Source organism: Sorex fumeus, unplaced genomic scaffold (genome assembly GCF_029834395.1).
Source record: "Sorex fumeus unplaced genomic scaffold, SorFum_2.1 ptg000009l, whole genome shotgun sequence".
NCBI classification, from domain to species: Eukaryota; Metazoa; Chordata; class Mammalia; order Eulipotyphla; family Soricidae; genus Sorex; species Sorex fumeus.
In genome coordinates this window covers 30,832,558-30,860,518 of record NW_026606066.1, presented here as the reverse complement: position 1 = coordinate 30,860,518, position 27,961 = coordinate 30,832,558, and the positions used below count along the sequence as shown (strand labels likewise).

The following is a 27,961-nucleotide window of genomic DNA, read 5'->3' as shown; positions in this document are numbered from 1 at the left end:
CCCTTGCCAGTGCAGAGTGTTACTTGGATTTCAATTTATGGAAGAGTTTTCTTGTCCCAAAATGTTTTCAACATGTATGTGTACATAAACTGCAGTTATTAATTCTATTGTGTCAGGTAGCTTCTTCAAGTACAACTATTTACCAATGTATTTGGCATAAAAAAATTAACTTGGCATTGTGTTTACCAATTCAACTCCCAATAATTAGCTACACTCTAATGTATTACCTATGACATTTTCTGTTCTTTAAAAAACTAATGTACGGAAAACCGTTCTTTAGTCCATACAAGGCATTACATTCTTTTCCTTAGTTGAGTGTTTCCTTCCATTTGTAATGATAAAATTTTTAGAGTTTTTACTTACAGTATTTGTTTTCTCTCTGCAACAAGAATGAACAGTTGTACCCAACATTTAAATAAGAAAGTTTCACTTTGGGAGCTGGAGAGATAGTACAGTGCATAGGGTGTATGCCTTGCACGTGGCCAACCCAGGTTCCATCCCTGGCACCCCATTGGTCCCCTGAGCTCACCAGGAGTGATCCTTGAGTGCAGAGCCAGGAGCAAGCCCTGAGCATTGCCAGGTGTGACCCCCAAATAATAACAACAAAAAGGGAAAGTTTTATTTTAATGAAATTAAAAATAAATAAGAAAATTCAGCAAAGAAAACTGTAGAAAATATCTAAAAATTAATGAATAAGTGATTTGATAGTCTACATATTTGTTAAAGATTTAGGAATAACGTTAGGTCAACCATCGCCATTGAGATCTTTTCTATCATTGATGTCTTATGTTCAAAGTTGCACAGTTAAAAGTGTGACAATCCTAAATCTGTCATTCTTTTTTGTTTGTTTGTATTTTTATAAAGTTGTTCACTATATCTGATTACATTTAATGGTCGAACACCGATCCCAACACTATTACACCTTCCTACCATATTACAGATGTTTCCATCCAGAACCCCAAACCCTACCCCCAAAGAAGAACCGAAGAAAAATATTTTGTATTGCTTATTATGAATAATCCACTAAAAATTATCCAAAAAGGTTTCTTAGAGGAAAGTGTGTGAAGATTGTTGTAAGCCATTAAGCTCTTCTCTAAGAGGTTAGTAACATGTTGTTAAAGGTTGAAACTTGTGTGCTCATATAAATATATATATGCATACATATATAATCTGTATAAATATATTTCCCCCTCCGATTGGTTGCCTTCTACTTTAAACTCCATCAAATGTGGTGTGCTACTCTTGGTATATTAATGGTGTGAGGTATGAGATGTCCAGAAATAGATTCACTCATGGGAGAGTCTTGTCGGAGCTGTGGAGAAGAGCCTTGAACATGGCTGTGGTTGAGTTCTGAAGGTTTTCGGCTGCCAGGGCTGGATCCATTTGGGTGGACAGAGGCCTCACTCACCTGCCTCCAGGTTGCCCCAAATGAAACAGCCTGGCATGGGGTCTGGAGTCATGCCTATGGTATGCATTCTTTGCTCTCTTCCGAGAGATTTATTGTTGAGTCTCTGGATCACGGCCGTTGATGACATTATATGGTGCCAGAGATGGCTTGTGGGGGTGACTGCCAAACTGCCATTTTAAAAAAAGGGGGAAGGGGGAGGTCATCCATTTCCACCGCCATGCTCACAGCTGCTCTCCATACACATGGTCAAGCCTCATCCATGAGTGAATCTACAGAAAACCCTGGTATACGGGACCTGTGACTGAAAACTTAAGGCTCAACAGAACTGGGAATGGGTTGTCTCCCCTCATCTCCCCCTAAATCTGTCACTTTTCCATCATTCCATGCTGTTCTTCCATATGAAGTTATTTCTCTATTTTTTTATGAAAGCTTGCCAAAGACAACTCAATAGTTCTTATTCTTGTCACGTAGCACTTAAGGATAATGGAACTCCAGGCTCTGATATCCTTTGACTTCTAGCATTAGAGCCCATTTTGCCTGTCAGATCTTCATAGCAGAGTACTCTGGCAATTTGGGATGCAGAGACCTAGCCTAGCAGGACCGCACATTATCTATTCTGTGTCCCACCTTTTGGTCAAATAGTAATGCTTATGTTACAAATGGGAAATGTGAAAAATTGAAACCATTAGAAAATAGAGCTCTATGGATCTGCAGAAATGCATTCGCTACTAACAATCTCCCAGTCACTGATAACTAACTGTTTGAGATCTTTTCCAAGAATAAGTTTGCTAGGGAAGATTCCACTGTGAATATAAGACTTCAAGATGACCAGGAGGAGATAAGGGTTAAAGGCATGACTAAGTCTTGAAGAAGGCAAAGAATAGGGTAGTTTTGGGTAATAAAGACAAATAAGAGTCTTGACTCTAAAAATGAAATTAACTTTACCGCTAGTTGGTAGAGGCAATGCTTCAGTTATAAGCCCAAATATTGGTAATTTTTTAGGAGTTCTTTTGTCAGAAAGTTAGAGTTTTTGTGGCCAGTGTTCTAGAAATTATCAGGACTGATCTGATGTGCTGTTTAGGGAGGCAGAAAGAAACCTCGCCATTGCTATTTCAGGGAAATAAAGTAATGGACTCAGAACACCTCTTCTGTCCCGTTTGTCTTTGTACCTGATTTTCTTAAATGGCGTTTAAAAACTAAATTTTTGCTTTAGATTATTCTAACAGTCACACTCACATTTCTAGGGAAAGGAAGCATCTTGCACATTAATACCATTTCTTCATCAAGCCATTGAACATTGCTTTCAACTAACTGCCTTTGCAGACCTAAAAATGTGCTATCTGTTTTGGTATCTCCAAGTGATAAACCATCTTTAATGAAATTTGCTTATTAGAATGAGCCAATGAGTACCAAGAGCAAAAATTTAAAATAGACTCTTTGCTTTGAAATAACTAGACATACCCAGATAGTGGGCTGGAGCTATAGCACAGCAGTTGGGCATTTGCTTTGCAAGCCGCCGACCCAGCCGAGCCAGGTTTGATTCCTCTGCCCCTCTCGGAGAGCCTGGCAAGCTACTGAGAGTATCTCACCCGCACAGCAAAGCCTGGCAAGCTACCCGTGACGTATTCGATATGCCAAACACAGTAACAACAAGTCTCACAATGGAAATGTTGTTCGCTTGAGCAAATCAATGAACAACAGGAGGACAGTGCTACAGTGGCTACCCAGATAATATATTTATTTTAACTGTAACCTACTGAACAGATTACTTAGTCTCACAAAAATCTAACATTTGGGACTCTATTTTGTGAATTCTTTTTTTTTTTAAGTGTGCTTTGAAAAGCTGGGGAGGCTGTGACCCTGATAGTACCTGAGTGATTCCACCCTTGTCTTTATCTATTGATTTATCTATCTATCTGTCTGTCTATCTATCTATCTAATTTTTTATTGTTTCATCATGATATACAGAGTTACAAAACTGATCATGTTCAGGTTTCAGTCTCTATCTATCTATCTATCTATCTATCTATCTATCTATCTATATCTATATCTCTCTCTCTGCTCCCCCACCCCTTTGGGGCATTATAGTTTGCTGTGAATTTTAAACCAATAATTTCTGAGCAAGGTCCCCATGGAACAATGGAGTAGAACATTTAAGGCAGTGATTGCTTTCAGTATTAGTAGTATTTACATTTATAAAAAAATTACAAACTATGAAACACATTTTCTAATAAAACAACTTGGAAAACAGAAAAAAAACACAAAGAAGAAAAATGAGAGTCAGTTAAAATGTCAAAATTTGGAGAAAGTGTGTTCACATTTTAATATGCAAGGGACAAATACTGATGACAAAATTGAGACCTTGAGAGTTCTGATGACTTGGTGAGGGTTGAGAGGCCAGAATGCTTAGGTGGGGAGGAGGAGCACCTGGGGACACCCAATGGAGCTCAGGGCTTACTCCTGACACTATGCTCAAAAATCACTTCTGGTGGTGCTCCAGGGACCGTAGGTGATTCTGAGAATTCAAGCCTGGATAGGCTGTGGGCATGCTAAGCACATTAGCCCCTGTCCTGTCACTCTGACCCTGACATAGGTATTTTGAACTCTATTAATTCATACAATCTGGAAATTGGAGTTATTTGATGAATAGAAATGATTCTTTCCTTCTTGTCTCTGTATCCTTCTTTATCCCTGTTGGAAATCCATCCTTCAATCCATCCTTGTCTTGTGTATCTATGACAAGCAGAGGATGAGACTGGCTCCCAGGTCATGCTGTTTCCATTGGTCATATGGTACATGAACCTAGAGCCGCAGTACATGGCTCTAGGTTCATGTACAGTGCCCTCTGAGTGGCCTTCATCCCCTACAAAACTAATCCCATGGTATTGGTGCTTGATCCCTCTCATTTTCCCGCTACTCTCTTTGCCTTCAATTTTCTAACCATGTGCCTGAATTCAGTAAGCCATTTTTCAGTTCTTATCTCACCCAATTGTTGAGTAATATCTGGTAAAGCTGTTTGTCTTTAGTTTTATTTAGAAAATAGTATCTCTTCTTGAGTGCCAGCAATTTAGAGAATATAAACAGTAATTTTAGAACTTCTAGGCAGAGTTTTTTATAGTTTATGCGTATACCAAGTCCTCACATGGTACACTTTAAGTACATTATAATTTTGTCAGTTACACCTCAATAAAGGTGTAAGAAGGTAGGAGGTGGGAGGATCAGTGGTTGCTAAAGGAGAGCAGGATGGAAAGATAAATAGGTGGAACACTAAAGATTTTAAAAACTTTTACGAGGTAGAATTATTTATATCTTCTTAAATTAGGGCTGGAGCGATAGCACAGCAGGTAGGGCGTTCGCCTTACAAGCGACCAACATGGCCGACCCGAGTTCGATTCCTCTGCCCCTCTCGGAGAGCCCGGCAAGCTACCGAGAGTATTCGATATGCCAGACACAGTAACAACAAAGTCTCCAATGGAGACGTTACTGGGCCCGCTCGAGCAAATCGACGATCAACGGGAGGGCCTTTACCTTTACCTTTACCTTCTTAAATTAAAAATTCATTAGTGTATCATGGCTTATAACAGTACTAATATTTTTATTCTGCAGTTACAGTGTTACTGTACCATAACTACCACCAGAGTGCCAATAATCTCCGCCTTGAGACAATGGTGAAGAAAGGAAGGAACTCACACCTTTGTCCTTAGCAGTCTTGGTTCTCATTTCTTTTGACAATATCTCTGAACTTATTCACTGGCTGTTATCTGTTCCTTTGCTTTGTTTCATTATACTCCACATATAAATGGGATCATTTAGTACTTGCCTTTCTCCTTCTGATTTACTTAGCATAACTTTATACCCTTCAGTTCTAAACAAATTGAACCAAAATCCAAGATTTCACCTTCTCTCCTAACTGAGCAATATTACACTATACTAAAGTGTCTTTATTTCTGTTTTGGACACGGGGTTGTGTCCAGATTTTGGCAATTATAAAGAGTTCTACTAATACCATGGGTGTGCATGTATATTCATGAACTCTCCTTTTTATGTTCTTGGAGTAGGTAGGAATAAAATTGCTATGTCATGTGAAAGTTCTATTTTTAATTTTTTAGCATAATCACCGTATTATTTTCCATAAAGGCAGAATATGTTGATAGGAAATCAATAGTATATGAGGGTCCTTTTTCACCTCATCCTCACCAACACTGGTTGTTATATAGATCTTTCTATATAAACCTTTTATTTTTTTTAATATTTATTTTTTTAATTTTTTATATTCAATCACCGTGAGAGCAGTTACAAAGCTTTTGGGTCTAAGTCTCGGTCATACAATGAAACATTCATACCTTCACCAGTGCCCATTCTCCACCACCAAAACCCCCAGTATACCCCTATCCCACACTCTCCTCCTACCTGTGGGGCAGATGATTTCCACATTACTCTCTCTCTCTACTTTGGTCACATTCAATATTTTGACACCAAACCCACCATTATTATTTGAGATTTTACCCCAACACTCAGATCTGCTGAAAAGGCAACAGTAGACAATTTGTGTTCTATTGCTCATTATGAATAACATATGATGTCACGTGGCTGCAGTAGGGCCACGTGATTTTGAAATTCCGAAATTTTAACACTTAAATCTGGAGGGATTTCTGCCAAAAGCCACTGGGTTTCCAGATTTGCTCTTGAGTCTCTGGGATCATGGCCATTGGGCAGCTTGATCAAGAGCCAAAAAGGCCGTTCATGGTTGATGACTTGGGGTCTCGTTGGGACAGGGAGACTAGGACCGGCTCCACCCCCATTCTGTGAGGCCCAACAAGTTTTGTCACTGCGGGCCCAGACCTGACTGTCCAATGGCCTTTGGAGAATGACGGCCACCGAGCCACCAAGGAGGAGCAGGCGGAGGGACAACACCCTTTCCCCTCTGGGGTCACCCGGCGACAGTAACCTACTGTGGGGGCCAGACGTATTTCTGCCAAAAGCTGCTGGGTTTCGAGATTTGTTTCTGAGTCTCTGGGATTATGGCCATTAAGCAGTTCAATCAGGAACCAGAGAGGCCATGCCTCCAATTATATAGCTGAGCCCAAGGTGGTTTGTGGGTGTGTTTCCTACATACCTAACTTTTGGCCGTTTACTTTCTTGGTAAACTTTGCCCCAAGTTTTTGGGGTCTGGCCAAAGGCACAGCAGCAATTTTGGGGTATCTGAAATTCTGAAGGCGCCATCAGGCTGCTGATGCACTTGCCTCACAGGTACAGATTGACCTGCTGGCAGCACCATACCCCCGTATATAAACTTTTTAGATAGGTGAAACTACGTTGTGTAATCTATAATTGTAACTTAAATTATAATGGTAAATTACATCATAATGCAATTATCAAACTCTACAGAATACAGAGCAACAAGACGGAAGCGTTGAGTCAGAGATGTAGCTCATTTAGGGCTTGTCCTCATGTGTGAAGTCCTGAGTTTGATCCCCAGCACACGCAGACACACACACACACACATACACACACAAATAGAAGAAATTTTAAAATTTTAAAAATAAAAGGGAAACCTTACTCTAATATATGCATTAGTTGGCTACTCAAACCTCTCTCTACAACACCCTAAAGGAAATAGAGAGCAAAAGGGAATGCCCTGCCACAGAGGCGGGGTGGGGGGATGGGGTGGGGGCGGGGCTACTGTGATCATTGGTGGTGGAGAATGAGCACTGGTGGAGGGATGGATACTCGATCATTGTACAACTGAAACCCAAGCACGAAAGTTTGTAGGTCTACAACTGTACTTCATGGTGTTTCACTAATAAAAAAAAATGCATCAGTGTGGACTCATCCGTTGTAATATATGTATAACTCTGGTGAGGATGTTTGAGTGTGTGTATGATAGAAGGGGATACATAGAAACTCTTTATCCATTTTATTTTTGCTATGGACTTAAAAGTATTCTTATAGTTTATTTTAAAAGTTAAAGAAACAATTATAGGCCTCCATAGGCTAAAAATTCAGAGGGAGCTATTGTGATTATCATTTTGTAGGATTTTCTACTGTATTTAACATGTTTACATTACCTCTCAATGTATTAAAAATAGCTAAGTGAAGTTAGAACAGAAGGAGGAGGACAGATACAAAATGATCTCTCTCATGTGTGGTATATAAAGTAACACAGGAAAAAAGCAGCAAATACTCAAAGGGAACAGAAACTGAGAGCTGGTCTTTAATTGGAAGCATATCACTCTATTGGGGATGGGGTATAGCCTGGTGGAGGAGAACACTGGTGCATGGTGAAGGAAAGCTGACACTGGTGGAAAGTGTGGGGTTGAAATATTTTTTTCATGAAATCCTGCCATACCATTATTGTAAATCATGATGCCTAAAATAAAACAAAAATAAATAAAATAAAGCAATTCAATAGGAATTTCCCATATTTAACAAATATGATATCAATAAACAATTTAAAATAATTTTATTTGTTAATATATTCTTCTATAGAATAATTTTAATTTGACATAATACACTATTGTATATATATATATATATATATATATATATATTCTATTATTTACTTAGGAAAATCCCCCCAGTAGATTATTAAGTTTCTTTCAAACATATCATTATTATAAATGAAGGAATGGTTCACACCTTTATATGTTGACTTATGTAAAAAGCTATGAAATTGCCATAGAATAAATTCTTAGACATGAAATTAATAAATCAAAAGTTTGAAAGTATTCACACTTTGTATACTCAGTAACATACATATATCTCCAGAGTTTGTTGCAATGTGCTCATGTTAAAATTATTATAAACCTTGAGGTTAAGAGTATGAGTTTTGTGATATCATACACCAGGAGACTGGCACACATCACAAAGGACAAAAACAATCAGATGTTGGCATGATAAGGGAAAAGGGAGACCTTTACTTACTCCTGGTGGAAATGTTGACTTTTGGGTCAACATTTCTGAAAGGTCCAGTCCTTTTAGAAAATAATATGGGCACTTCTCAAATAGCTAGGAATTCGGCTTTCATATAACCTGGCATTTCCACTTCTTGGCATCTACCCCAGGACCTAATAATTCTATTCAGAAAAGACATTTACATTCCTCTGTTCCTCAGAGTGCTATTCTCAATAGTAAAGCCTGAAAATAACCCATGTCCAAGAAAAGATGACAAAAAGAAGCAATGATAGATATGCACATGGAATATTACACGGCTTTAAGAAAAGATGAAATAATACAAGTTTCTGGTACTTGGCTAAATCTGGAGACTATCATATCAAGTGAAGTTAATCAGCAGGAAGGGGACAGATGTAATCTCTCCCATATGTAGGATATAAAGAAATATAGTAGGAGAATAACAAATATCCAAAGGCAGCAGAAACTAAGATCTGGTCTATAGCAGGAAGCTTACATAGTGGGGCAGCGGACACTGGGATATTGGTAGAGGGAAGTGGATACTCTGGCAGTAGGTATGGTTCTAGAATGCTTTGTGTATGAAACCCTACCAATAACAATTTTATTAAATATGATACTTAAGGGCTGGAGCGATAGCACAGCGGGTAGGGTGTTTGCTTGCACACAGCCAACATGGCCAACCCGAGTTCGATTCCTCCACCCCTCTCGGAGAGCCCGGCAAGCTACTGAGAGTATCTCACCCGCACGGCAAAGCCTGGCAAGCTACCCGTGATGTATTCGATATGCCAAACACAGTAAGAAGTCTCACAATGGGGACGTTACTGGGCCCGCTCGAGAAAATCGATGAACAACGGGAGGACCGTGACCGTGACCGTGACCGTGATGATACTTAAAGTAAAAAGTATTTCTTTTTAAAGTGTGAGCTTTGGAATTCACTTTCATTTCTGCTATTTTTCTTTCTTTTTAATTTTCCTGCTATTTTTTCTTGCCCTAAATATTGCATCTTCTAACTATCAATTAGTCCATCTTGCCTTTCCTGGATCCATTTCATCCATTTGGGTGAAACCAATGAGGTGATTTTTCCCCACCTAATTCATAATAGAGGCTGATGTCTCTGGATCAGGTATCCAGTCCCTTCTCTCTCTTGCTTACTTGGATTGTCGTGTGTGTCAACATGGACTCCTCAGAGTTTTCTTCGTACTTGCTGTGTTCTCCCACCTCAAAGACTGCGGTTATCTTCAGTCGCACGAACAACTTCAGTGCTATCTTTGACAGTGATGGGAGAAAACAGACATCCCCTCCCCAACACAGGCTCCTGGGAACAAAGAATGCTTCGGGGTAGCCACAGTTTTTTTTTGGTAAACGCAGTTTACAGTAGCAGACACCTAAGGTTTGTTATTATCATCATCAGCTTCTCAATCTGTCTCTTGTTACTTGCACTGCTTGTCTCCTTTTTGCACCATGACTTCTTGCCGTGGGGACTTCTAGGAGAGGTTAGAAAAGGGCTGTAGTTGCTTCAGAGCTGGTGCTGCTCAATGTTTGACCACAGAGAATAGTTTATAACTCTCAGCAAAACAGAACAGACCCTGACACTCCAGCGCTGCCCTGTGCAGCCAAGTCGGTACATTAGACCCGCCAGATCTCTCTAAAATCGACTTCCTTCTCTTTCTGCTCACGGCTGTAATTCACATTTTATCCTCAGACAGAGGAAGAAAACCATTTTGTTCTTTAGGAAGTAACTTTGATGGATGTGTTTGTTATTGTCTGGCTTCCTTGAACCGATCTCTCCACTTTTAAGGCAGTTAATCTCTCTAAATCTTCTCAAATTAGGGAGGATGGGAACAGTACCTACCTCATCCAGATTATTTTTAGTAAGTATATGAAATAATATATGTGCAAGTGTTGAACCAGATATGATGCCTGGTTCCCAATGAGTAAAAATAAGTAATCTTTATGGTGGTCATCATCTTCTTTGAAAACCCATTATAAACAATTTAAAACCACTCCTGATTTTTTCTGAACAGAGTTAGTCATCAGCTTTTCTAGAGTATTTTAAACACTGTACCTGGTGTTATTTATTTTACCTTGAGCATTTGTACCCTGACTAGATTGTGAATTCCTCAAGGACAGTGATTCTTAAAATCATTGTTAGATCTTCTGAAACCAGCGGTGTGTCTGACACGTATGTGCTGGGAAGGTGCTCTGTACTGATGGCTTAAGACCATGCTTTGTTTTAGGGGTTTTATTTATCTATTGATTTATTTTTGGTTTGGGGACATGAGGTTCTCAAAACCAGTCAATACACCTTTTTAATAAAAAAAAAATCACTGTATCTAAACCCTTAGGATTAAAAGGCATAGAATTAAAGAGTGAAATGACAAGTTAATGCTTGTCAAAGACTCTTGATAGCAAAGTTAATCATTAGATTTAGCAAGACTTAGGAGTGTTGATGCAATATAGAAAAACATCACAGCACCAGATAATCTCATCATCGGCCACCATCCAGATCGCATGTCCTTCTCTCCTGGAAGAGAGCACAACATGACGCTTGCCATAGCCATGCCACCACAGGCTGTTTCACTCGGGCATCCCCAGAAGGGGCCAGGTGAGAGCCCTCCCCGCCCCAAGGGAGCCAGTCCTAGCAGCCAAAAACCTCCAGAACCCAACGGCCGCCATGCTCAAGGCCACCAAGCCTCAAGCAGGAGTGAACTTAATCCTGGACTTCACAGCCACATTTGCAGCCACATGACACATTATAAGACACACCCCCTACCTATACTCTAAGAGTACTGCACCACATTTGATGGAGTTCTCATGGTAGGCAACCAATCATAGAGGGAAATATATATATATATGTCATATATATTTACAGATATATATATATATATATATATATACGAAAGTTTATAAGACTCAACCTTTAACAACATGTTAATGAGATCTTATAGAAGGGCCATTAAGATTGTCAAAATAGAACAATCTTTGTGCTCTTTCCTCTATGGATATTTTTTGTAGCATTTTCAGTGGTTTTTCATAACAAACAATACAAAATATATTATTTTGGTTCTGCTTTGGGACAGGGATTGGGATTTGGGATGGAAACATCCCAAATATGGTGGTGGAAAGATGTAATGGTGGTGGGATTGTTGTTTAATATTAAATGTAATTAAATATTGTGAACTACCTTAAAAAATAAAACTAAAAAAAAGGAAGGCTCAATTAGCACCAAACAGCCCAGTAAATCCGCAGAAAATAACTTTGTAACTCCATTGTAAGAATGACAATATTCACAAATTTTCTTTCATGGAACTATGTTTTTGATAATTCCATTTGCCATTTTATTGTAACAAACAATATGAAATAAATGGTTCTGTGCCTGCTAAGGGGGCAGGCTTGGGGTGGATGGGAAACTGGGACCATGTTGGAGGAAGGTTACACTGGTGATGGAATGGGAGCTGGAACATTGAATGCTTGATACAACCATATTGTGAACAACTTTGTAAACCACAGTGCTTAAATACAGTAAGGGGGAAAAAAGAAAGAAAAAAAAGAAAAACCACACAATCTGCACAAGGGTTAAGTGCTTGCCTTGCCGCAACTGACCCTGCATGGTCCCCTGAACACTACTGAGAACTAATAGGTCACTGACCTCACCTGGCAAAGACAGAGGGACAGAGATGAGTAAAGTGTAGAAATAGGAGAAGTTTATTAAGTAGCGCTCCTGGGCAGACCCTTCAGGATCCTGGCAAGGCTGGGGTAGAGTGGCACCCTGGGAGAGACGAGGCAGGATTTTAAGTTGTCTTGGGCAGGGAAAAGGGTACAGAGCCCAGTGGGGCCAATGTGTTTGGTCTGGCCTTCCTTTATCTGCAGGGACTAAGTGCAAGGAAGCATGGAATGCAGGCTGGTGGCTTCCTGTTGCCAACAGCCCATAAGTCCTTTCTTCCTTGATGAGGGGTCAGGGTGATCTTTTATTCCAGGAATGTTTCTACTCATCAGCTGGTTGCCATATGGTCCTGAGCAAACCTTATAGGAATGAACTCCACCTCCACGCACAGAGTTCAGTGTCCCCCAGCACACCCCAAGCACCCTAGAAACACAAAATAAAAATTAATAAATTTTATAGGTAATCAGTTCTATTTCTATATATATTTAAAACAGAAAATAAAGTAATAATATTAGTAATAACATGAACATTTTAGATGTCTAGTATACATATGACAAACTATGCATAAAGTTTCTATAGAGAACACTCTAAAATTTTGCCGAAAGTTTAGAATCCTGCATAAATTAAGGGATGCTTATAGATTGAAATTATTCCAGTTTTGATCTTCTATCATCCAATTTTGTAAATATATAAATTATTTTCCAAATCAATTGATATGTTCAAATTATTCCCTTTAAAAATCTTTGCAGTCTGCATGTCTCTATGTGTCTGTACTTCATGTGGATTCTGAAATTATTATAAAAATGCCAAGAAACAAAAATAATCAAGATAATCTTAAAGAAGGACAAAGTTAGAAGATATACATTACTATATACCAGGAATTTTGCTTAAGGTAGAATGATATTTGCATCAGGATAAAATATTGACTGATGAAGTAGAATGAAATAGAGACCAGAAGCAGAATAGAGACCAAACATATGTGAATACTTGATTAATGAAAAAAATGATACTGCAGAGGGATGAAGAGACATATTTTCTTTTTTTTGTGGTAGATTAAATAATATTTATTTCTCATATTTCTGGAGATGTATTAAAGTGTTGGTCGATACTATATCTCATTAGAACCGACTTTTTGGTTCACAGACTTACTTATAGCTTTACAAACCTGGGGGGGTCAATGTGGGGAAAATATTTTTTTCCTTAAATTTTTATTAGTGGAACACCATGAGGTACAGTTGTAGACTTACAAATTTTTGTGCTTGGGTTTCAGTTATACAATGATCAAATTCCCATCCCTCCACCAGTGCCCATTCTCCACCACCACCAGTCCTAGTATCCCTCCCACCCCCCTTCCGCCCATCCCACCCTACCACTGTGGCAGGGCATTCCCTTTTGTTATCTCTCTCCTTTTGAGTGCTGTGGTTTGCAAAAGAGACATTGAGTGGCAGTCTTGTTCAGAATACAGTCTACTCTCATCACGCATTTCCCATCCTGAGAGGAACCTCCCAACACCTTTATTTGGTTCTCCCTTCTCTATCTGAGCTGCCTTTTCCCCTAGCATGTGCAGCTATCCTCAAAGTCATGGAGTAATCCTCCTGGTACTTATCTTGGCTATTCTTGGGTGTTAGTCTCCTATTTTGTTACTTTATGTTCCCCAGATGAATGGAATCTTTCTATGTCTATTCCTCTCTTTCTGACTCATTTCGCTTAGCATGATACTTTCCATGTAGTACCACTTGTGTGTAAATTTCATGACTTCATCCTTTCTGACAGCTACATATTATTCCAATGTGTAAAGGTAAAAGGTAAAGACCCTCCCGTTGATCGTCGATTTGCTCGAGCGGGCCCAGTAACGTCTCCATTGGAGACTTTGTTGTTACTGTGTCTGGCATATCGAATACTCTCGGTAGCTTGCCGGGCTCTCCGAGAGGGGTGGAGGAATCGAACTCGGGTCGGCCATGTTGGCCGCTTGTAAGGCGAACACCCTACCCGCTGTGCTATCGCTCCAGCCCAATGTGTAGATGTACCAAAGTTTCTTTAACCAGTCATCTGTTCTAGGGCACTCAGGATTTTTCCAGATTCTAGCTATTGTAAACAGTGCTGCAATGAACAGACAACTGCAGATGTCGCTTCAACTATACTTTTTTGCCTCTCCAGGGTATATTCCCAGGAGTGAAATTGCTGGTGAAGAGACATATTTCCAGTCCCTCACCAATGCTGCTAAGCCAATAGGCTATTCATTTTTTAAAGTTTCTAAGATTTTACTCTTAGCCGTTCTATACTCAAAGACAGTTTTCAATTAGATTATAAATCTAAATGTGAAAGTTTTAAACACTAAAGATTTTTGGAAAATAGGAGTAGAGAAGTATTTATTAAACAAGGTAAAGGTAAAGGCCCTCCCGTTGATCGTCGATTTGCTCGAGCGGGCCCAGTAACGTCTCCATTGGAGACTTTGTTGTTACTGTGTCTGGCATATCGAATACTCTCGGTAGCTTGCCGGGCTCTCCGAGAGGGGCAGAGGAATCGAACTCGGGTCGGCCATGTTGGCCGCGTGTAAGGCAAACGCCCTACCCGCTGTGCTATTAAACAAGATAAACAAGTAATGAAAAAACAATGCTAACATATTGATATAAAAAATATAAGAAATCTGGAAATTAAGTTCTCCGAGGAAATCCAAAAATAATATCCAAATATAAAATCTAGGCGTTTAGATTAACATGCAATGTCAAAAATTTTAAATAATAGCTTTCCTCCGCCCCTCCCGGAGAGCCCGCAAGCTACCAAGAGTATCTCGCCTGCACAGCAAAGCCTCACAAGCTACCCGTGATGTATTTGATATGCCAAAAACAGTAACAAGTCTCACAATTTGTTGTGAGACGTTACTGATGCCCGCTCGAGCAAATTATTGAACAACGGAAGGAAAGTGCTACAGTGTAGCTTATAACTTCTAAAAATAATATTTTAAAATATAAAAGTACTCATCTTACTATTAAGGTGGGTGCAATTATACATGTGTCACCCATATTGGAAAGGATTCAGAGAATATGGCAAGCCTTTAGTATAAATTATCTTACTAATCATGATTCAGAACATAACTTTTTTTTTTTTTTACTATTCTAAGAGAATGATCATTTTTTCACTGATGCCCTTCATATTTTTAGCAGCTATAAACTAACAGTTCGATTCTGGGTAATTGATTTTGGTATTAAAGGGAGCTTGTTACTATGTGATGATTGTTTGATGCTAATAAATATGTTTCTTTATGACAATATGGTATAGTACCGAAAAAAGAGCTTCAAATTTCTATATATGTTGTATCTTTATAAGCATTATTTTGGGGACCTGATTTCGCAACATACAGATAAAGTCATAATTTAACATGGAGTACTAAAAGTAAGAACACAGATAGTAACATTATAAGCTCAAATAATTTGCTAACTCTAGTGTCCAGTGAATGAGAAATATTGACCTTTGGTTTAATTTGAGTGTTTAAAATACTCGGAGCAGAAATAGTTGATAGAATTCTTGTGTGCCCATGTGATCTTAACCCAAATAGTTTATATTCAGCTCTCTGTGGCTGCAGGAAGGGCAAGAAAGGGTTGGTTTGAGATATTTTGGTTGATCCATATTTTGGTTAGAGGTTGATTTTCTTTGTATGCTCAGTGTGATATATTATTTTATTTGTTTTGGAGCTATTCCTAGCAGGATTCTTGGCTTTGTGCTTGAGGCTTCTCTTAGTGGTGCCTGGAGTTCAAATCTAGATCTCCTGAATACAAAGCAAGCACTCAGGCCTTTTAGTGCTTCCTCTGACTCATTACAATATTTTATTTATTTATTTATTTATTTATTTTGGATTTGGAGCCATAACTGGTCATGCTCAGGACTTACACCTGGTTCTGTGCTCAGGATTCACTCCTGGCAGGGCTCAGGGGACTATATGCAGTGTCAAGAATTAAGCCAAGATATTGAATGCTCTCGGTAGCTTGCCGGGCTCTCCGAGAGGGGGGGAGGAATCGAACTCGGGTCGGCCATGTTGGCCGCTTGTAAGGCGAACGCCCTACCCGCTGTGCTATCGCTCCAGCCCTAAAAAAAGATTAAACAAACAAAAAAAACCTTCCAAATTGATATTTTGGTGCATTTCAAGTTGAGAACCTAGAACATTCTAGAGCTATGAACATTCTAGAGCTATGGTTATGCATAGGTATCTGTTGGGACAGGTGGTAGTGCATAGGCTTATGAGGTTCTGGACTATGCTCTGGGCATCCTAGGAAAAAGACTGGCCCTCATACTGCATTTTTACTACAATAGAAAAAAAGTTTGACCTAAGAGGGCCTACCTACAGAGTCTCATTTAGTAGATATTAGGGCGGTACTCAGTGATTAGTTTACTAACAAACTACCAGGGAATCCAACTGCAGGTGCTACCCTGAAAACTAGTAACCCAGAGTTTGTTACTATCTTCTGGAACAATAGTTATTAACTACAAGATGCTTGTAAATTCCTTAAAGAACTTTTAAAGTACATTATTAGTGGCCATTTCTGAGCTTTTTTTTTAACTTAATAGTCACATGGGCTGGAGTGATAGCACAGCGGGTAGGGTATTTGCCTTGCACGCAGATGACCCAGGTTTGCTTTTTCCACTCCTCTTGGAGAGCCTGGCAAGCTACCAAGAGTATTCCGCCCACATGGCAGAACATGGCAAGCTACCAGTGGCGTATTCAATATGCCAAAAACAGTAACAACAACTCTCACAATGGAAGCATTATTGGTGCCCGCTCGAGCAAATTGGTGAACAATGGAAGGACAGTGCTACAGTGCTACAGTAGTCATATGTCTGCAAGTACCACCATTACTGCACTAGGATATTTAACAACTACGGAATCTGAAATAGCAAAGATGCTTCACTGTTTTCTTAAAGTTATTCATTATTTTCTTTATGTAAATAAACTTTCAAGATATAGCTCATCTGAAAGGTACCACAAAAAAAAAAAAAAAGAATTAAGCCAAGGTCAGCCATAAGCAAGACCTATACTATCTCTCCAGTCCCTGTGATATTTTAAATAAAAATAAGCAGGTAACATTTGTGTTAAATAAGTGTTATGGCCTTTTGTGTGAGGCCTTGAATTTAATCCTGGGTTACTACTATTTAAAAGCTTATATTGTAGTTAAAAATTATTGTAAAATATCTCTAATTAAGAATGGTAATCTGCCAATCAAAAATGATTTCTCAATGTTTAATTTTGATGAGCTACTTTCTGTGTTGTAGGCTGATCAGATATCCGGTTTTCACATAAGATCTGTTCTCTGCGTCCCTATTTGGAACAGCAATCACCAAATAATTGGTAAGACTTTACTCATGTAATTTTATTATACAAAGAAACTCAGATACATTTTAAAATATACCCTTCTCTATTTCATGTGTTCCTTCTTTCTGTATCCCAGAACTCATCAAACCATATCTCATATTCTGTATAATCTCAGAAGTATAGTCTCTTATTGAATCAGCATTAATCAAAGCAATAAGCAAATATGTACCGAATGTAGCCTGCCCACAGGGCAGAGTCTGGCAAACTCCCCGTGGCTTACCCAATATGCCAAATACCAGTAACAATGATGGGTCTCATTCTCCTAAAGAGCCTTGAATATAATCTCAGGGCTAGGATGAAGGAGACGTTACTGGGGCCTGCTAGAAGCAGTCGACAATTAACAGGATGATTTGTGATTTGTGAAGCAAATATGTATCACTTCTTGGCTATTTTTTAATGTATTTATTTTCAATTTTTATGTTTTCATTGATTGATCATTGGCTTGCATCAATATTTCTCAGATTGGAGCCATATGGCCCTCTGTGGATCCCCAGAATATTCCAAGGCAGTCACACATGAAAATCACATAATTTTGGTGCCATTACCTGAGACTAAGGGCTCAACTCTTAGACAGCAAGATCAAGCAGGGAAACGAGGTTGGAAAGGATGCTAGAAAACATTTGAGAAATACCAATTTTTATTATGAAATTTCAGAGGGTTGGTTTCTCACCACTATATAATCCTACCTACTCCTATCACAGAAGCACCAGTGTCCTCTCAAAATGATTCTTCTATTCATTTTTCACATCCTTTCTCCTCTTTTCCTCTGGTAACCACCATAGTTTTCACTGAGTCTTGAAGTGAGCTTTATTTTCAGCCATTTTGCTTGCTTTAAAGTATTCATGTTTCATCTGAATAGAACCACCTGTCAGCTGTCTTTTATTTCCTTATTTATTTCACTTAGTATTTTCACCACAAGTTTCATCCATTGACTCCCAAAGGTACAATTTTATCTTTTTAATGGCAGAGTAGTAGTCCACTGAATACATACACCACAACTTCTTTTTTTTTTCCCTTTATTTTATTTTATTTTTTTTAAAGTTGTAGATTTACAATTTTTTGTGCTTTGGTTTCAATTATACAATGATCAGATACCCATCCCTCCACCAGTGCCCATTTTCCACCACCATGGATAATATCCCTCCCACCCCCATCCCCCCATCCCCCCTGTCTCTGTGGCAGGGCAATCCCCTGTGTTCTCTCTTTCCTTTTGGGTGTACCACAACTTCTTTTATCAAGCATCTGTTTTATGTGTGTGTGTTGTGTGTGTGAAGTAAAATGGTTTTATTGAAAGAAATTTACTTGTAATAAGTGAGAAGTGGGTGAGACATTTAGGTTGATTCCATGTTTTGTGTACTGTGGATAATTCTGCTATGGATACAGGGGTACAAATATCTTTCCAAGTGGTGATTTCACATCTTTCAGATAAATTCTTAGGAGTTGCATTCTGGATTATTTGATATTTCCTTTTGGGAAAAAATGATTTCCATGCCATTTTCCATATAAATTAAACAATTTACATTTTTATCAACCATGTATCAAAGTTTCTTGTCTCTCTTCTCTTCATCAACACTTGCTTCAAATTTGGAATCATCCTCAATGTTAGAAAGTATTATCTCATTGTAGTTTTGATCTGCATTTGTCCTTAATTAATAATTAGTGACAGTGATAATGAGTCTGTCTGTCATCTGCACATCTTTGGAGAAGCAAATATTTATTTCTTTAGGTAAAAATCAGTACTTTTGATTTGATATCTCATAGTAGGACCTTATTATGAAAATTACCTTGTTAAAAAATTGAGAAAATAGAGCAAGAAAGTGAAGACTTGAATAAAATGAGTTAGTAGCAGGATAAAATTAAAACTCAGATCTCCTGCTTCTGGCACAAACTTTCCCACTACATCTTCTGCCTGAGCTTCAACTAAAATGCAATAGATTTCATAAATATATGAAATTTTTGTTGTCACACCTAATAATGTTCAAGGATTACTCTGGCTCTATATTCAAGAATTACTACCAGTGGTGGCCAGGGGACTATATGGAATATTGGGAAATGAACCTGGATCAGGTCATGCAAGTCCCATATTTTACATATTGTAATTATATTTTTTGTTTGGACATAAGAGAAAGTCCATAAGAAATACGCAGTGTTATCTATGGATGCCTAGTGGCAATCTCACAGACACTTCATTCCTTAGTATTTCAAAATTGTAGCTGTTGTTCACCTGCTACTTGCTAAAAGATTTACATTTTATTATATGTGTCTCTTAGCATATGATAACTTGCCTTTCTAGTGGGAAACTATGTGATTTTAAAATATAAGTATGCTTAAGAATTATAGTACTATTGGTATTGTACTAAATGGGGATATAGGAGAATAATTTTCAAGGTGGTTGAGTCTTCCTGGTTAGACTTACGTGTCTTGATAGACATACGTTGGAACATATGGCACAATGCTCAAAACAAGCTTTGGGAAGAAAAAGCATGTGTTCATTAAGTTCTGTAGAATTACATATCCTGTTGGTAGCAGGCAACAGAACTAACCGTACCTTTAAGATTAACTCTATCGTAATGCTTAACCTTTCCTGTTTTTCTTCCTGCATAGAGCAATATGCTTAACAAATATTCAAGAATTATCTAACTTAATATTTATAATAATATCTGAGATAGTTACAAATTTCAGTTGTCACTTTCTAGATGAAGAGAGTATTATGTATTTGCTGAACTACACTATTGATGGTGGAGTTGAACGTACCAAGATAGGCAAATACTAGGATCTACGCTTTTAATCACCACACTATGGAGCTTCATATAAATCTTGTGCTTCCAGGAATTGAAAATAACAACAAAAAATCTCTTTATGTTTTAATATATGTAGGTGTATATGTACACACAGAGTAACACTCATTCAGTTGTATATATAATTGTGTATATGTGTCCATAAGCCAGATCTGTCAGAGATACTGTGCTGAGTTACTTTGAAAAACAGTTTTTAGAGATTAAACTGATGCCAGGTAAAACTCCAGGCATCACTGAATCTTAGACATCAGAGCCTGGAAGACAGTCTGTCTGACTAGACATCCCAGATCAGCTCTCAGTCCCTGATTTATGGGATGCATTGAATTAACTGGGACCTTACTGTGCTACAGTTACTGTTTGTCCACTGCTAAAAATAATCACAGCCACCCTAATCTTCTTACAGGAGTGGCTCAAGTGTTAAATAGGCTTGATGGAAAACCATTTGACGATGCAGACCAACGACTCTTTGAGGTAAGACAATAAATCCAGGATTGCAGCAGAGGGGCCAATAGTTTCTTGGTGATACTTTACTTGCATGTATAAGGGTAGATAGCTGGAATCATTTTCTACTTTTACAAAGTGTGCTTCTTACAACCTCCTTCTTACTCGCCCCCCAACCCCACCTGCCACCACAATTACTAACACATACACACATGCAGAATGTTTACTATTAAACAGTCCTAACAGGAAAACAGAATGCCCCATCAGGCACAAATGAAGCTGGGAGGCTAGGAGAATGGCAGACAGTAAGGAGAAACCTGGGAAGGAAGCACCCCACTGCACACAGGCCCCCAGCCTCAGCCCTGCCTGCTCCTGGAGTCCAGGGGACGTGGAGGACTGTCTCCCTGGCAGTAACTGTCTTCTGGAAGATGGAGAGGGTATGGGTGAGAGTAGCGCTGTTAGTGTGGGATCCATCACCCCAGTCTGAACGGATGCAGAGAAGGAGACTGGGCCTGAAGGTCATGGGAGCTCTAGGAGTTCTAGAACCTGACCACGGATTTATCAAGGCATCTATCCTTTATTCAGAACATTGGCTGTATATAAAGTGTTGATACTCTATAAATCAGAAAATGAAACATACAAACATACACATACATTCACAGAACCACATAAAAATTTGATTCTTCTTTTTATAGATTATTTTGTGACTATTGGTTACTGTACCTATTTTTATGACAAAATTGATTCCCCCCTCTTCTCTCAAAAGTATTCATCGTTTCATCCTTTTCTTGTCAGCACATGTGTTGGAGAGCCCGAGGCCTCTAGCCAGCTCTGTCTGCAAAGTGTCTGCACTAAACCTTTCACTGTCCCAAGCTCCCATCTGCTCCCAGCTGCCCTCGATGAAGCAGTCAGCACAAGGGGCTTCCACTCTTCAGTGCCAACACACATGAGAATCCTGTGACTTGCCTCTAGCTAAGAAGACCTCATAGCTTCTTTACGAATGGGCACTCAATCGTTTCTTCTTGCCCTTAATATTTTCCTTCTGGGGACACTCATTATCAAAACATTTTATAACTGATCTTCTGAAAGAGAATGCTCCATGAAATAGAATTACTAAATCAGCCAACAATGCAAAGAAATATAATGAACACATTTGAGCAGATTGTCAGGATGCTTTTAAATGTGTGAAGTCATTCCTTCACAGTGACATTAAATTAGAATGTTTTTCTCATGTGCAATGTGAGTTACAGAGTTGTTACATGACTTCAGTAATTAAGAATTTTAATGTGATATTTCCCAAAGGCCCACCTTTTTGTGCAGTATAATTAGTTCAATTATATCTATGCTTTCATGTTAGATTACGCCAATGGATTATTGTAATTTTTAATTAGTGGGCTTTCTCTTTTCTAGGCTTTTGTCATCTTTTGTGGCCTTGGCATCAACAACACAATTATGTATGATCAAGTGAAAAAATCCTGGGCCAAGCAGTCCGTGGCTCTTGATGTAAGTATAGGATTTAGGTCAGAATCATGGGTTTAAAGAGCCCCAGTTTTTATGAGCAATTAAAGTCCTGATTATGGGATTTAATTTTTCAATTTTTATAGTATGTTCATTGTATCTCGATCATTGTAGTTATGATTTTGGATATGGTGAAAGTTAAAGACCACTACTATAAAGTAAAAGCGCACATTGTACAATTTTGCATATAATTCCAAGGAGTTCACAGATTCCTTGAATCCCATCCATATTGTTGTAGAATGCAGAGTTTAGATACTAAGTTTATTAAAAGTAATCAAGTCAAAATAGTTTGCCTTAATTTTAAATGTATTATGAACTTGCTTTGAATGCACACAGAATATGCAGAGCTGGAAATTCACAGCTTTTCTTAACATAGGAGATAAACTTCAATCCCTGGCACCCCATACGGTCCCTTGAGCACCATCAGGAGTGATCCCTGAGTAAAGAGTCAGGAGTAAGAACTGAGAACTGCCAGATATGGCCCAAAAATGAGAAAGAGAGAAAGAGAGAGAATCAAGGGAGAGATAATAAGGAAGTGAAATAATAGTTCCTGCAGTATTTTGATTTGAGGTTTAAAAGACAAAATTGTAGCTATCTATCTAAATGCTGCCTTTTTTTTCTAAACTAGACTGTGAACTATTTAAGTATTTTAATGCAAATTTGTTGGAAAGTCATATATCTATGTTTTATAGCCAGCTGAATTCAACAAATGATTTTGGCAACTTTATAGAAACATAAATAATCTAACAAATGTTTTAAAAGGCAAAATAAATTTGAGAGAAATACCAAAGGGACAAAACCATGGGAAATGCAAAAAACCACATGCAGTGCACCAGACCACATGCAATGCCATCATCCTTCCACGCCCTCAGCCTTCCATGCCTTCCCCAGGGGCCTGAGGTAACTATTACCCTTGTCCATTATGCCCAAGGGACAGTTTCCCACTCATGTCTAAACAGGATATTTTTCCTGTGTTGTCTCAATTTGCTTATTCTATTCAGTTTTACCTGGCCTTATCTTGATACAAATAGATCTCTGTCTAAAGGCGGTTTTCTCATTTTTTTTACCCTATCACAGCATCTTTTCATTTTTTCAATTGGCAAGAGTTGAATCTGCCCTCAGACCCAGCGACTCAGAAAGCTCCCAACCTCTGAGGGTACAAGGATTCTCTGACCAGGAGAGATAACATGAATATGTTTTCTCCTATGTCTTCGTGAGACCCTTGAAGGACTAAACAAAGTTCTTTTCTTTTAAAATTCCTTTTCTCCAAAGTGGGGTGGGGGAGAGCCATTTGATGCATTCATTTTAGAAGTAAGTGTATGTCCAGAAAAAATTTTCTGGAAAAAAAAAAACTGACCTGCACAAACGTGCTCCAGACTATTCAGAATTCACTAGAAGTACTTTTAATGCATGCCTGACTTCTCTGCAGAAGGAGACTGCTGGCTTTAACCCCGGGAATGGTGCTGTAATGGGACAAGACTGAAAATGTGTCCTGAGGGCTAGACATACAGCACAGCAGATAAGGAATTTGTCTTGCACTTGGGTGATCATTCTGGATTTGATCCCTGGCTCTGGCTTCCCATAGAGTCACCTGAGTACTGCCAGGAGTGATTCCTGAGCACAGAGCCAGGAGTAAGTGGTAAGAACCACTGGTGTGGCCCAAGAAAACAAACAAACAAAATAGTAAATAAAAATTTAAAAATCAAACTTGTCTTAAGACTGAGCCATCTGGTCAGGTCAAAATTCTGCTTCAGTGAACTGTGACTCTCACACTCAGCCTTTTTGCTGCTTTTTCCATTTCTCACCTCTCCTTCCTATTGATGTGTCATTATGATGACAGAGGTAGTGCTTCCTGCCGCCCATCACATCAGATGTGATGCCCTCACATTTAGCCATGGTGCTCCGGGGTGGGACATTCTTCTTATAGTTGTTATGCTTGTATATGCATTTATGGGGGAGTTGCACTCATTAAGTTGTGATGCTCACCAGGATGCACTGCAGTGTTTGCATTCATGCTTGCTGGGGGACCACTTCCTAGTCACAGTGGTGAGTTGTAATGTTTGGCAGTCCTCAAGCAAGTATTACCCTTTGGTTGTGGTACTTGCACATGGTTGACTGCCACGCAGCCAGAAATCACTTGCAGGGATCTCACACAGCAGAGCAGCCAGGCCCGGACTGCAGGGCTTCCAGGATCCAGCTTGGCACACGTGGTAGCACCAGGGATTGAACACATTGGTCATAGGCTTTCTTTTTTTTTTTTTATTGTTATTTTGGTTTTTTTTTTTTGTTTTTTTAAATTTTTTTTTATTAGTGAAACACCATGAGGTACAGTTGTAGATTTACAATTTTTTGTGCTTGGGTTTGATTATACAATGATCAAATACCCATCCCTCCACCGGTGCCCATTTTCCACCACCATGGATAATATCCCCCCACCCCCATCCCCCCATCCCCCCCTGCCTCTGTGGCAGGGCAATCCCCTGTGTTCTCTCTCTCCTTTTGGGTGTTGTGGTCTGCAAAAGAGGCATTGAGTGGCAAACATGTTCAGTCCATAGTCTACTTTCGACATGCATCTCCCCTCCTGGGAGGATCCTCCAAACACCCTTTATTTGGTGTTCCCTTCTCTGTCTGAGCTGCCCTTTCCTCTAGAATGCCCGACTGGCCACTAAGCTATGGAGTAATCCTCCTGGTGCTGATCTCAACTGTTCTTGGGTATTAATCTCATATTTTGTTACTTGGTCATAGGCTTTCAAGGCAGGAGTCTAACTACTGAACCATCTCCAGTCACCTCAATCTCCATATTCTTTTTATGGGTTAAGTGGTTTGAGTTTTTTTTAATGGTGTTTAAACCATTTTTTAAAATGCAGAGAATGCATGTGGAGGATTTTTAGTTACAATTAACACATAGTAAATGCTAGCAAGTTTATCCCTCTGATAACCAGAGCTCTTGTCCTTAATTTTCACAGAATTCTGCCTGCTCAATCCACTCAAGGTATATTATAAATTCATGCTGATGAAGAGGTGAGGGATGAGGTGTTACTTTGTTTCTTTCACACAAGAGGATTATTTCCTTCTTGGAGTTTGAAAACAGCACCACCACCCAGGCCCTCTTCACCATCATCACCAATTCCTACTACTAAGCTTAGCCCATCCTTTTTATACACTGTGTACCCCAGCAGTCTTGTGGTCTACAGCAATTCTGTAGATCATTGCATGCTCGATGCACACCCCTTGTTTGTGGCCCCAGTTACTCTTATGCTTGAGCAGAAAAGTCCAGGATATGTAAATACACAATTTCCCAGATCAGAAATGACCTTCAGAGGTACTTAAGGGTGAAGCTTCCTGCAACAGACATCCTACTTGGGAGCCCCTTCTCTGTTGCCCCACACCAGCAAGTTTAACTCACCTTAGCTATCATTCACATATGTTGAACAACAGAAACCCATAAAGGCAGAATATTTTCTACTTTTGAGGTGACTGATGCAATATATGAATTCTAAACAATTGAATTATAAACTCATTTAGTTTTATGGTTGCTTTCTAAACTTTCTAATTTAGTTGTGTAATTCTATTGTTAAAGTCCTTTTATGAGATTTATAAAATTAATACACTAAGGCTCTTAGAGAGCAGGGATGCTTTTAAGGCTGACTAATGGAACAAGGAGTGGAATTTACTATCACTTTTAATAACTTTAATTTTATGATCCTGATTTTCATTCTGCCTGAGCAATCCAGAGCTTCACAAGACCTACACTTATGTCTGTTCATATTTTCTGAAAATAAGAACTCTAAGATAAAAGGGGGGAACTGTGCCAATAGATCCAGAATACAGAGAAAATACAATAATATGAAGATTAAAAATATTACTTCTTCATTCTGAACATCAAAAATTGTCCTTTGGATACTGGTTGAACTCCACAAGAAGAAATCACCCAACCCCATCAAAAAATGGGGCGAGGAAATGAACAGAAACTTTCGCAAAGAAGAAATCCGAATGGCAAAAAGGCACATGAGAAAATGCTCTACATCACTAATCATCAGAGAGATGCAGATCAAAACAACAATGAGATATCATTTCACACCACAGAGACTAGCCTACATCCACAAGAACAAAAGCAACAGGTGCTGGCACGGATGTAGCGAAAAAGGGACCCTCCTTCACTGTTGGTGGGAATGCCAACTGGTCCAACCCTTTTGGAAAACAGTATGGACGATTCTCAAAAAATTAGAATTTGATCTCCCATTTGAACCAGCTGTAGCACTCCTGGGAATATATCCCAGAGAGGCAAAAAGGTATAGTCGAAGTGACATCTGCACTTGTTTGTTCATTGCAGCACACTCTTTACAATAGCCAGAATCTGGAAAAAACCTGAGTGCCTGAAAACAGATGACTGGTTAAAGAAATTTTGGTACATTTACACAATGGAGTACTATGTAGCTGTTAGAAAAGAGGAAGTCATGAAATTTACATACAAGTGGTACTACATGGAAAGTATCATGTTAAGCGAAATGAGTCAGAAAGAGCGGCATAGACACAAAAGATTGCATTCATCTGGGGAACATAAAGCAATAAAACGGGAGACTAACACCCAGGAATGGCTGAGATTAGTACCAGGAATTTTGCTCCATGACTTGAAGGCCAACCACATGTGCTAGGTGAAAAGGAAGCTCAGACAGAGAAGAGAGCACCAAATAAAGGGTGTTGTGAGGACCCTCCCGGGGGGGGGGGGGAAGCATGCTAAAAGCAGTCTATAGACCAAACATGATTGCCACTCAATGCCTCTCTTGCAAAACATAGTACCCAAAAGAAGAGAGAGAGAAAAAGGGGGAATGCCCTGCCACAGAGGCAGGGTGGGACGGGGGGGATGGGGGTGGGAGGGATGTTGGGACCCGTGGCGGTGGAGGATGGTCACTGGTGGAGGGATGGGTACTTGATCATTGTATAACTGAAACCCAAGCACAAAAATTTATAAGTCTATAACTGTACCTCATGGTGTTTCACTAATAAAAAAAAAAGAATTGTCCTTTGGGGTATCTTTCATAAATATTGCAAATAAAGCCTTACCTAACACGGATGAGATTTTTCCAGGAACTAGAATTCATTGTATGAAGAACACTTTCATGATAAGAGGCAGGGAATGTGGGTTAGAGAGTGGGGAAAGGGCAGTTATCATCAAGAGCTGAGCCTTTTTTATTCCATTTCCTATAAGCCTTTCCCATCTGCCTCCTCCTTCCCAGCTGCCTCAGCAACCATCCTATGTAAAAACTTCATGACCTCTTGATCAAGCCACTGTGACACTTTCTCTTTGTTCTTTCTGAACCATATTTTATATTGCATCTCTTGCCCACTTACAGATTTTAAATTATTCTCCATTATCTATCAAATACAAACATCCTTGCCTTTGAGTCCCTGGGAAATCATATCAAACTGATTACTATCCCTGACTCTCATTTCTCTTCTCAGAGTGTATGCTTGTTTCAAACTCAACTATATCAAGATTGACAAATCAAAGGCCTGCGTTCCCTGATGTATTTCTTCCAACAGGTTCTAGTTATTCCCTGTTCCAGGTCTCCCCTCAGTGGTTTTCAACTAGTGTCCTTGAGTTCCAAAGTTCCTTCTAATTGCTATTAAATGACATCTTCTCCAGAAAACTGGGGATCCCTCTATTGCTTGTTTCTCTCTCCATCCTGTAGTGTGGTTCATTGTGAGCCGGTAGGTTTTCCTCTGCGATAGCTTGCGTGCTTCAAATTGTGTGGCCATGTCTTATATTTTCTTTCTTTTATTAATTTCCTCTTTAGTCCGGATGTTGGGGTGCTCTTGAGAGAGAACACTAACAGTAAAGAAAAGAACAAAAC

At 39.1% G+C, this 27,961-nt stretch overlaps 1 protein-coding gene across 1 annotated transcript in view; it reads left to right on the top strand.

Moving 5' to 3' along the window:
- Positions 1-27,961, top strand: part of PDE11A (phosphodiesterase 11A) — a 461,319-nt gene that overhangs the window by 259,738 nt on the left and 173,620 nt on the right. The window contains exons 7-9 of the mRNA XM_056110237.1: positions 17,250-17,325; positions 20,551-20,618; positions 21,999-22,091. Coding sequence (XP_055966212.1) covers positions 17,250-17,325; positions 20,551-20,618; positions 21,999-22,091 — 237 coding nt within the window. The remainder of the gene's footprint in view (positions 1-17,249; positions 17,326-20,550; positions 20,619-21,998; positions 22,092-27,961) is intronic.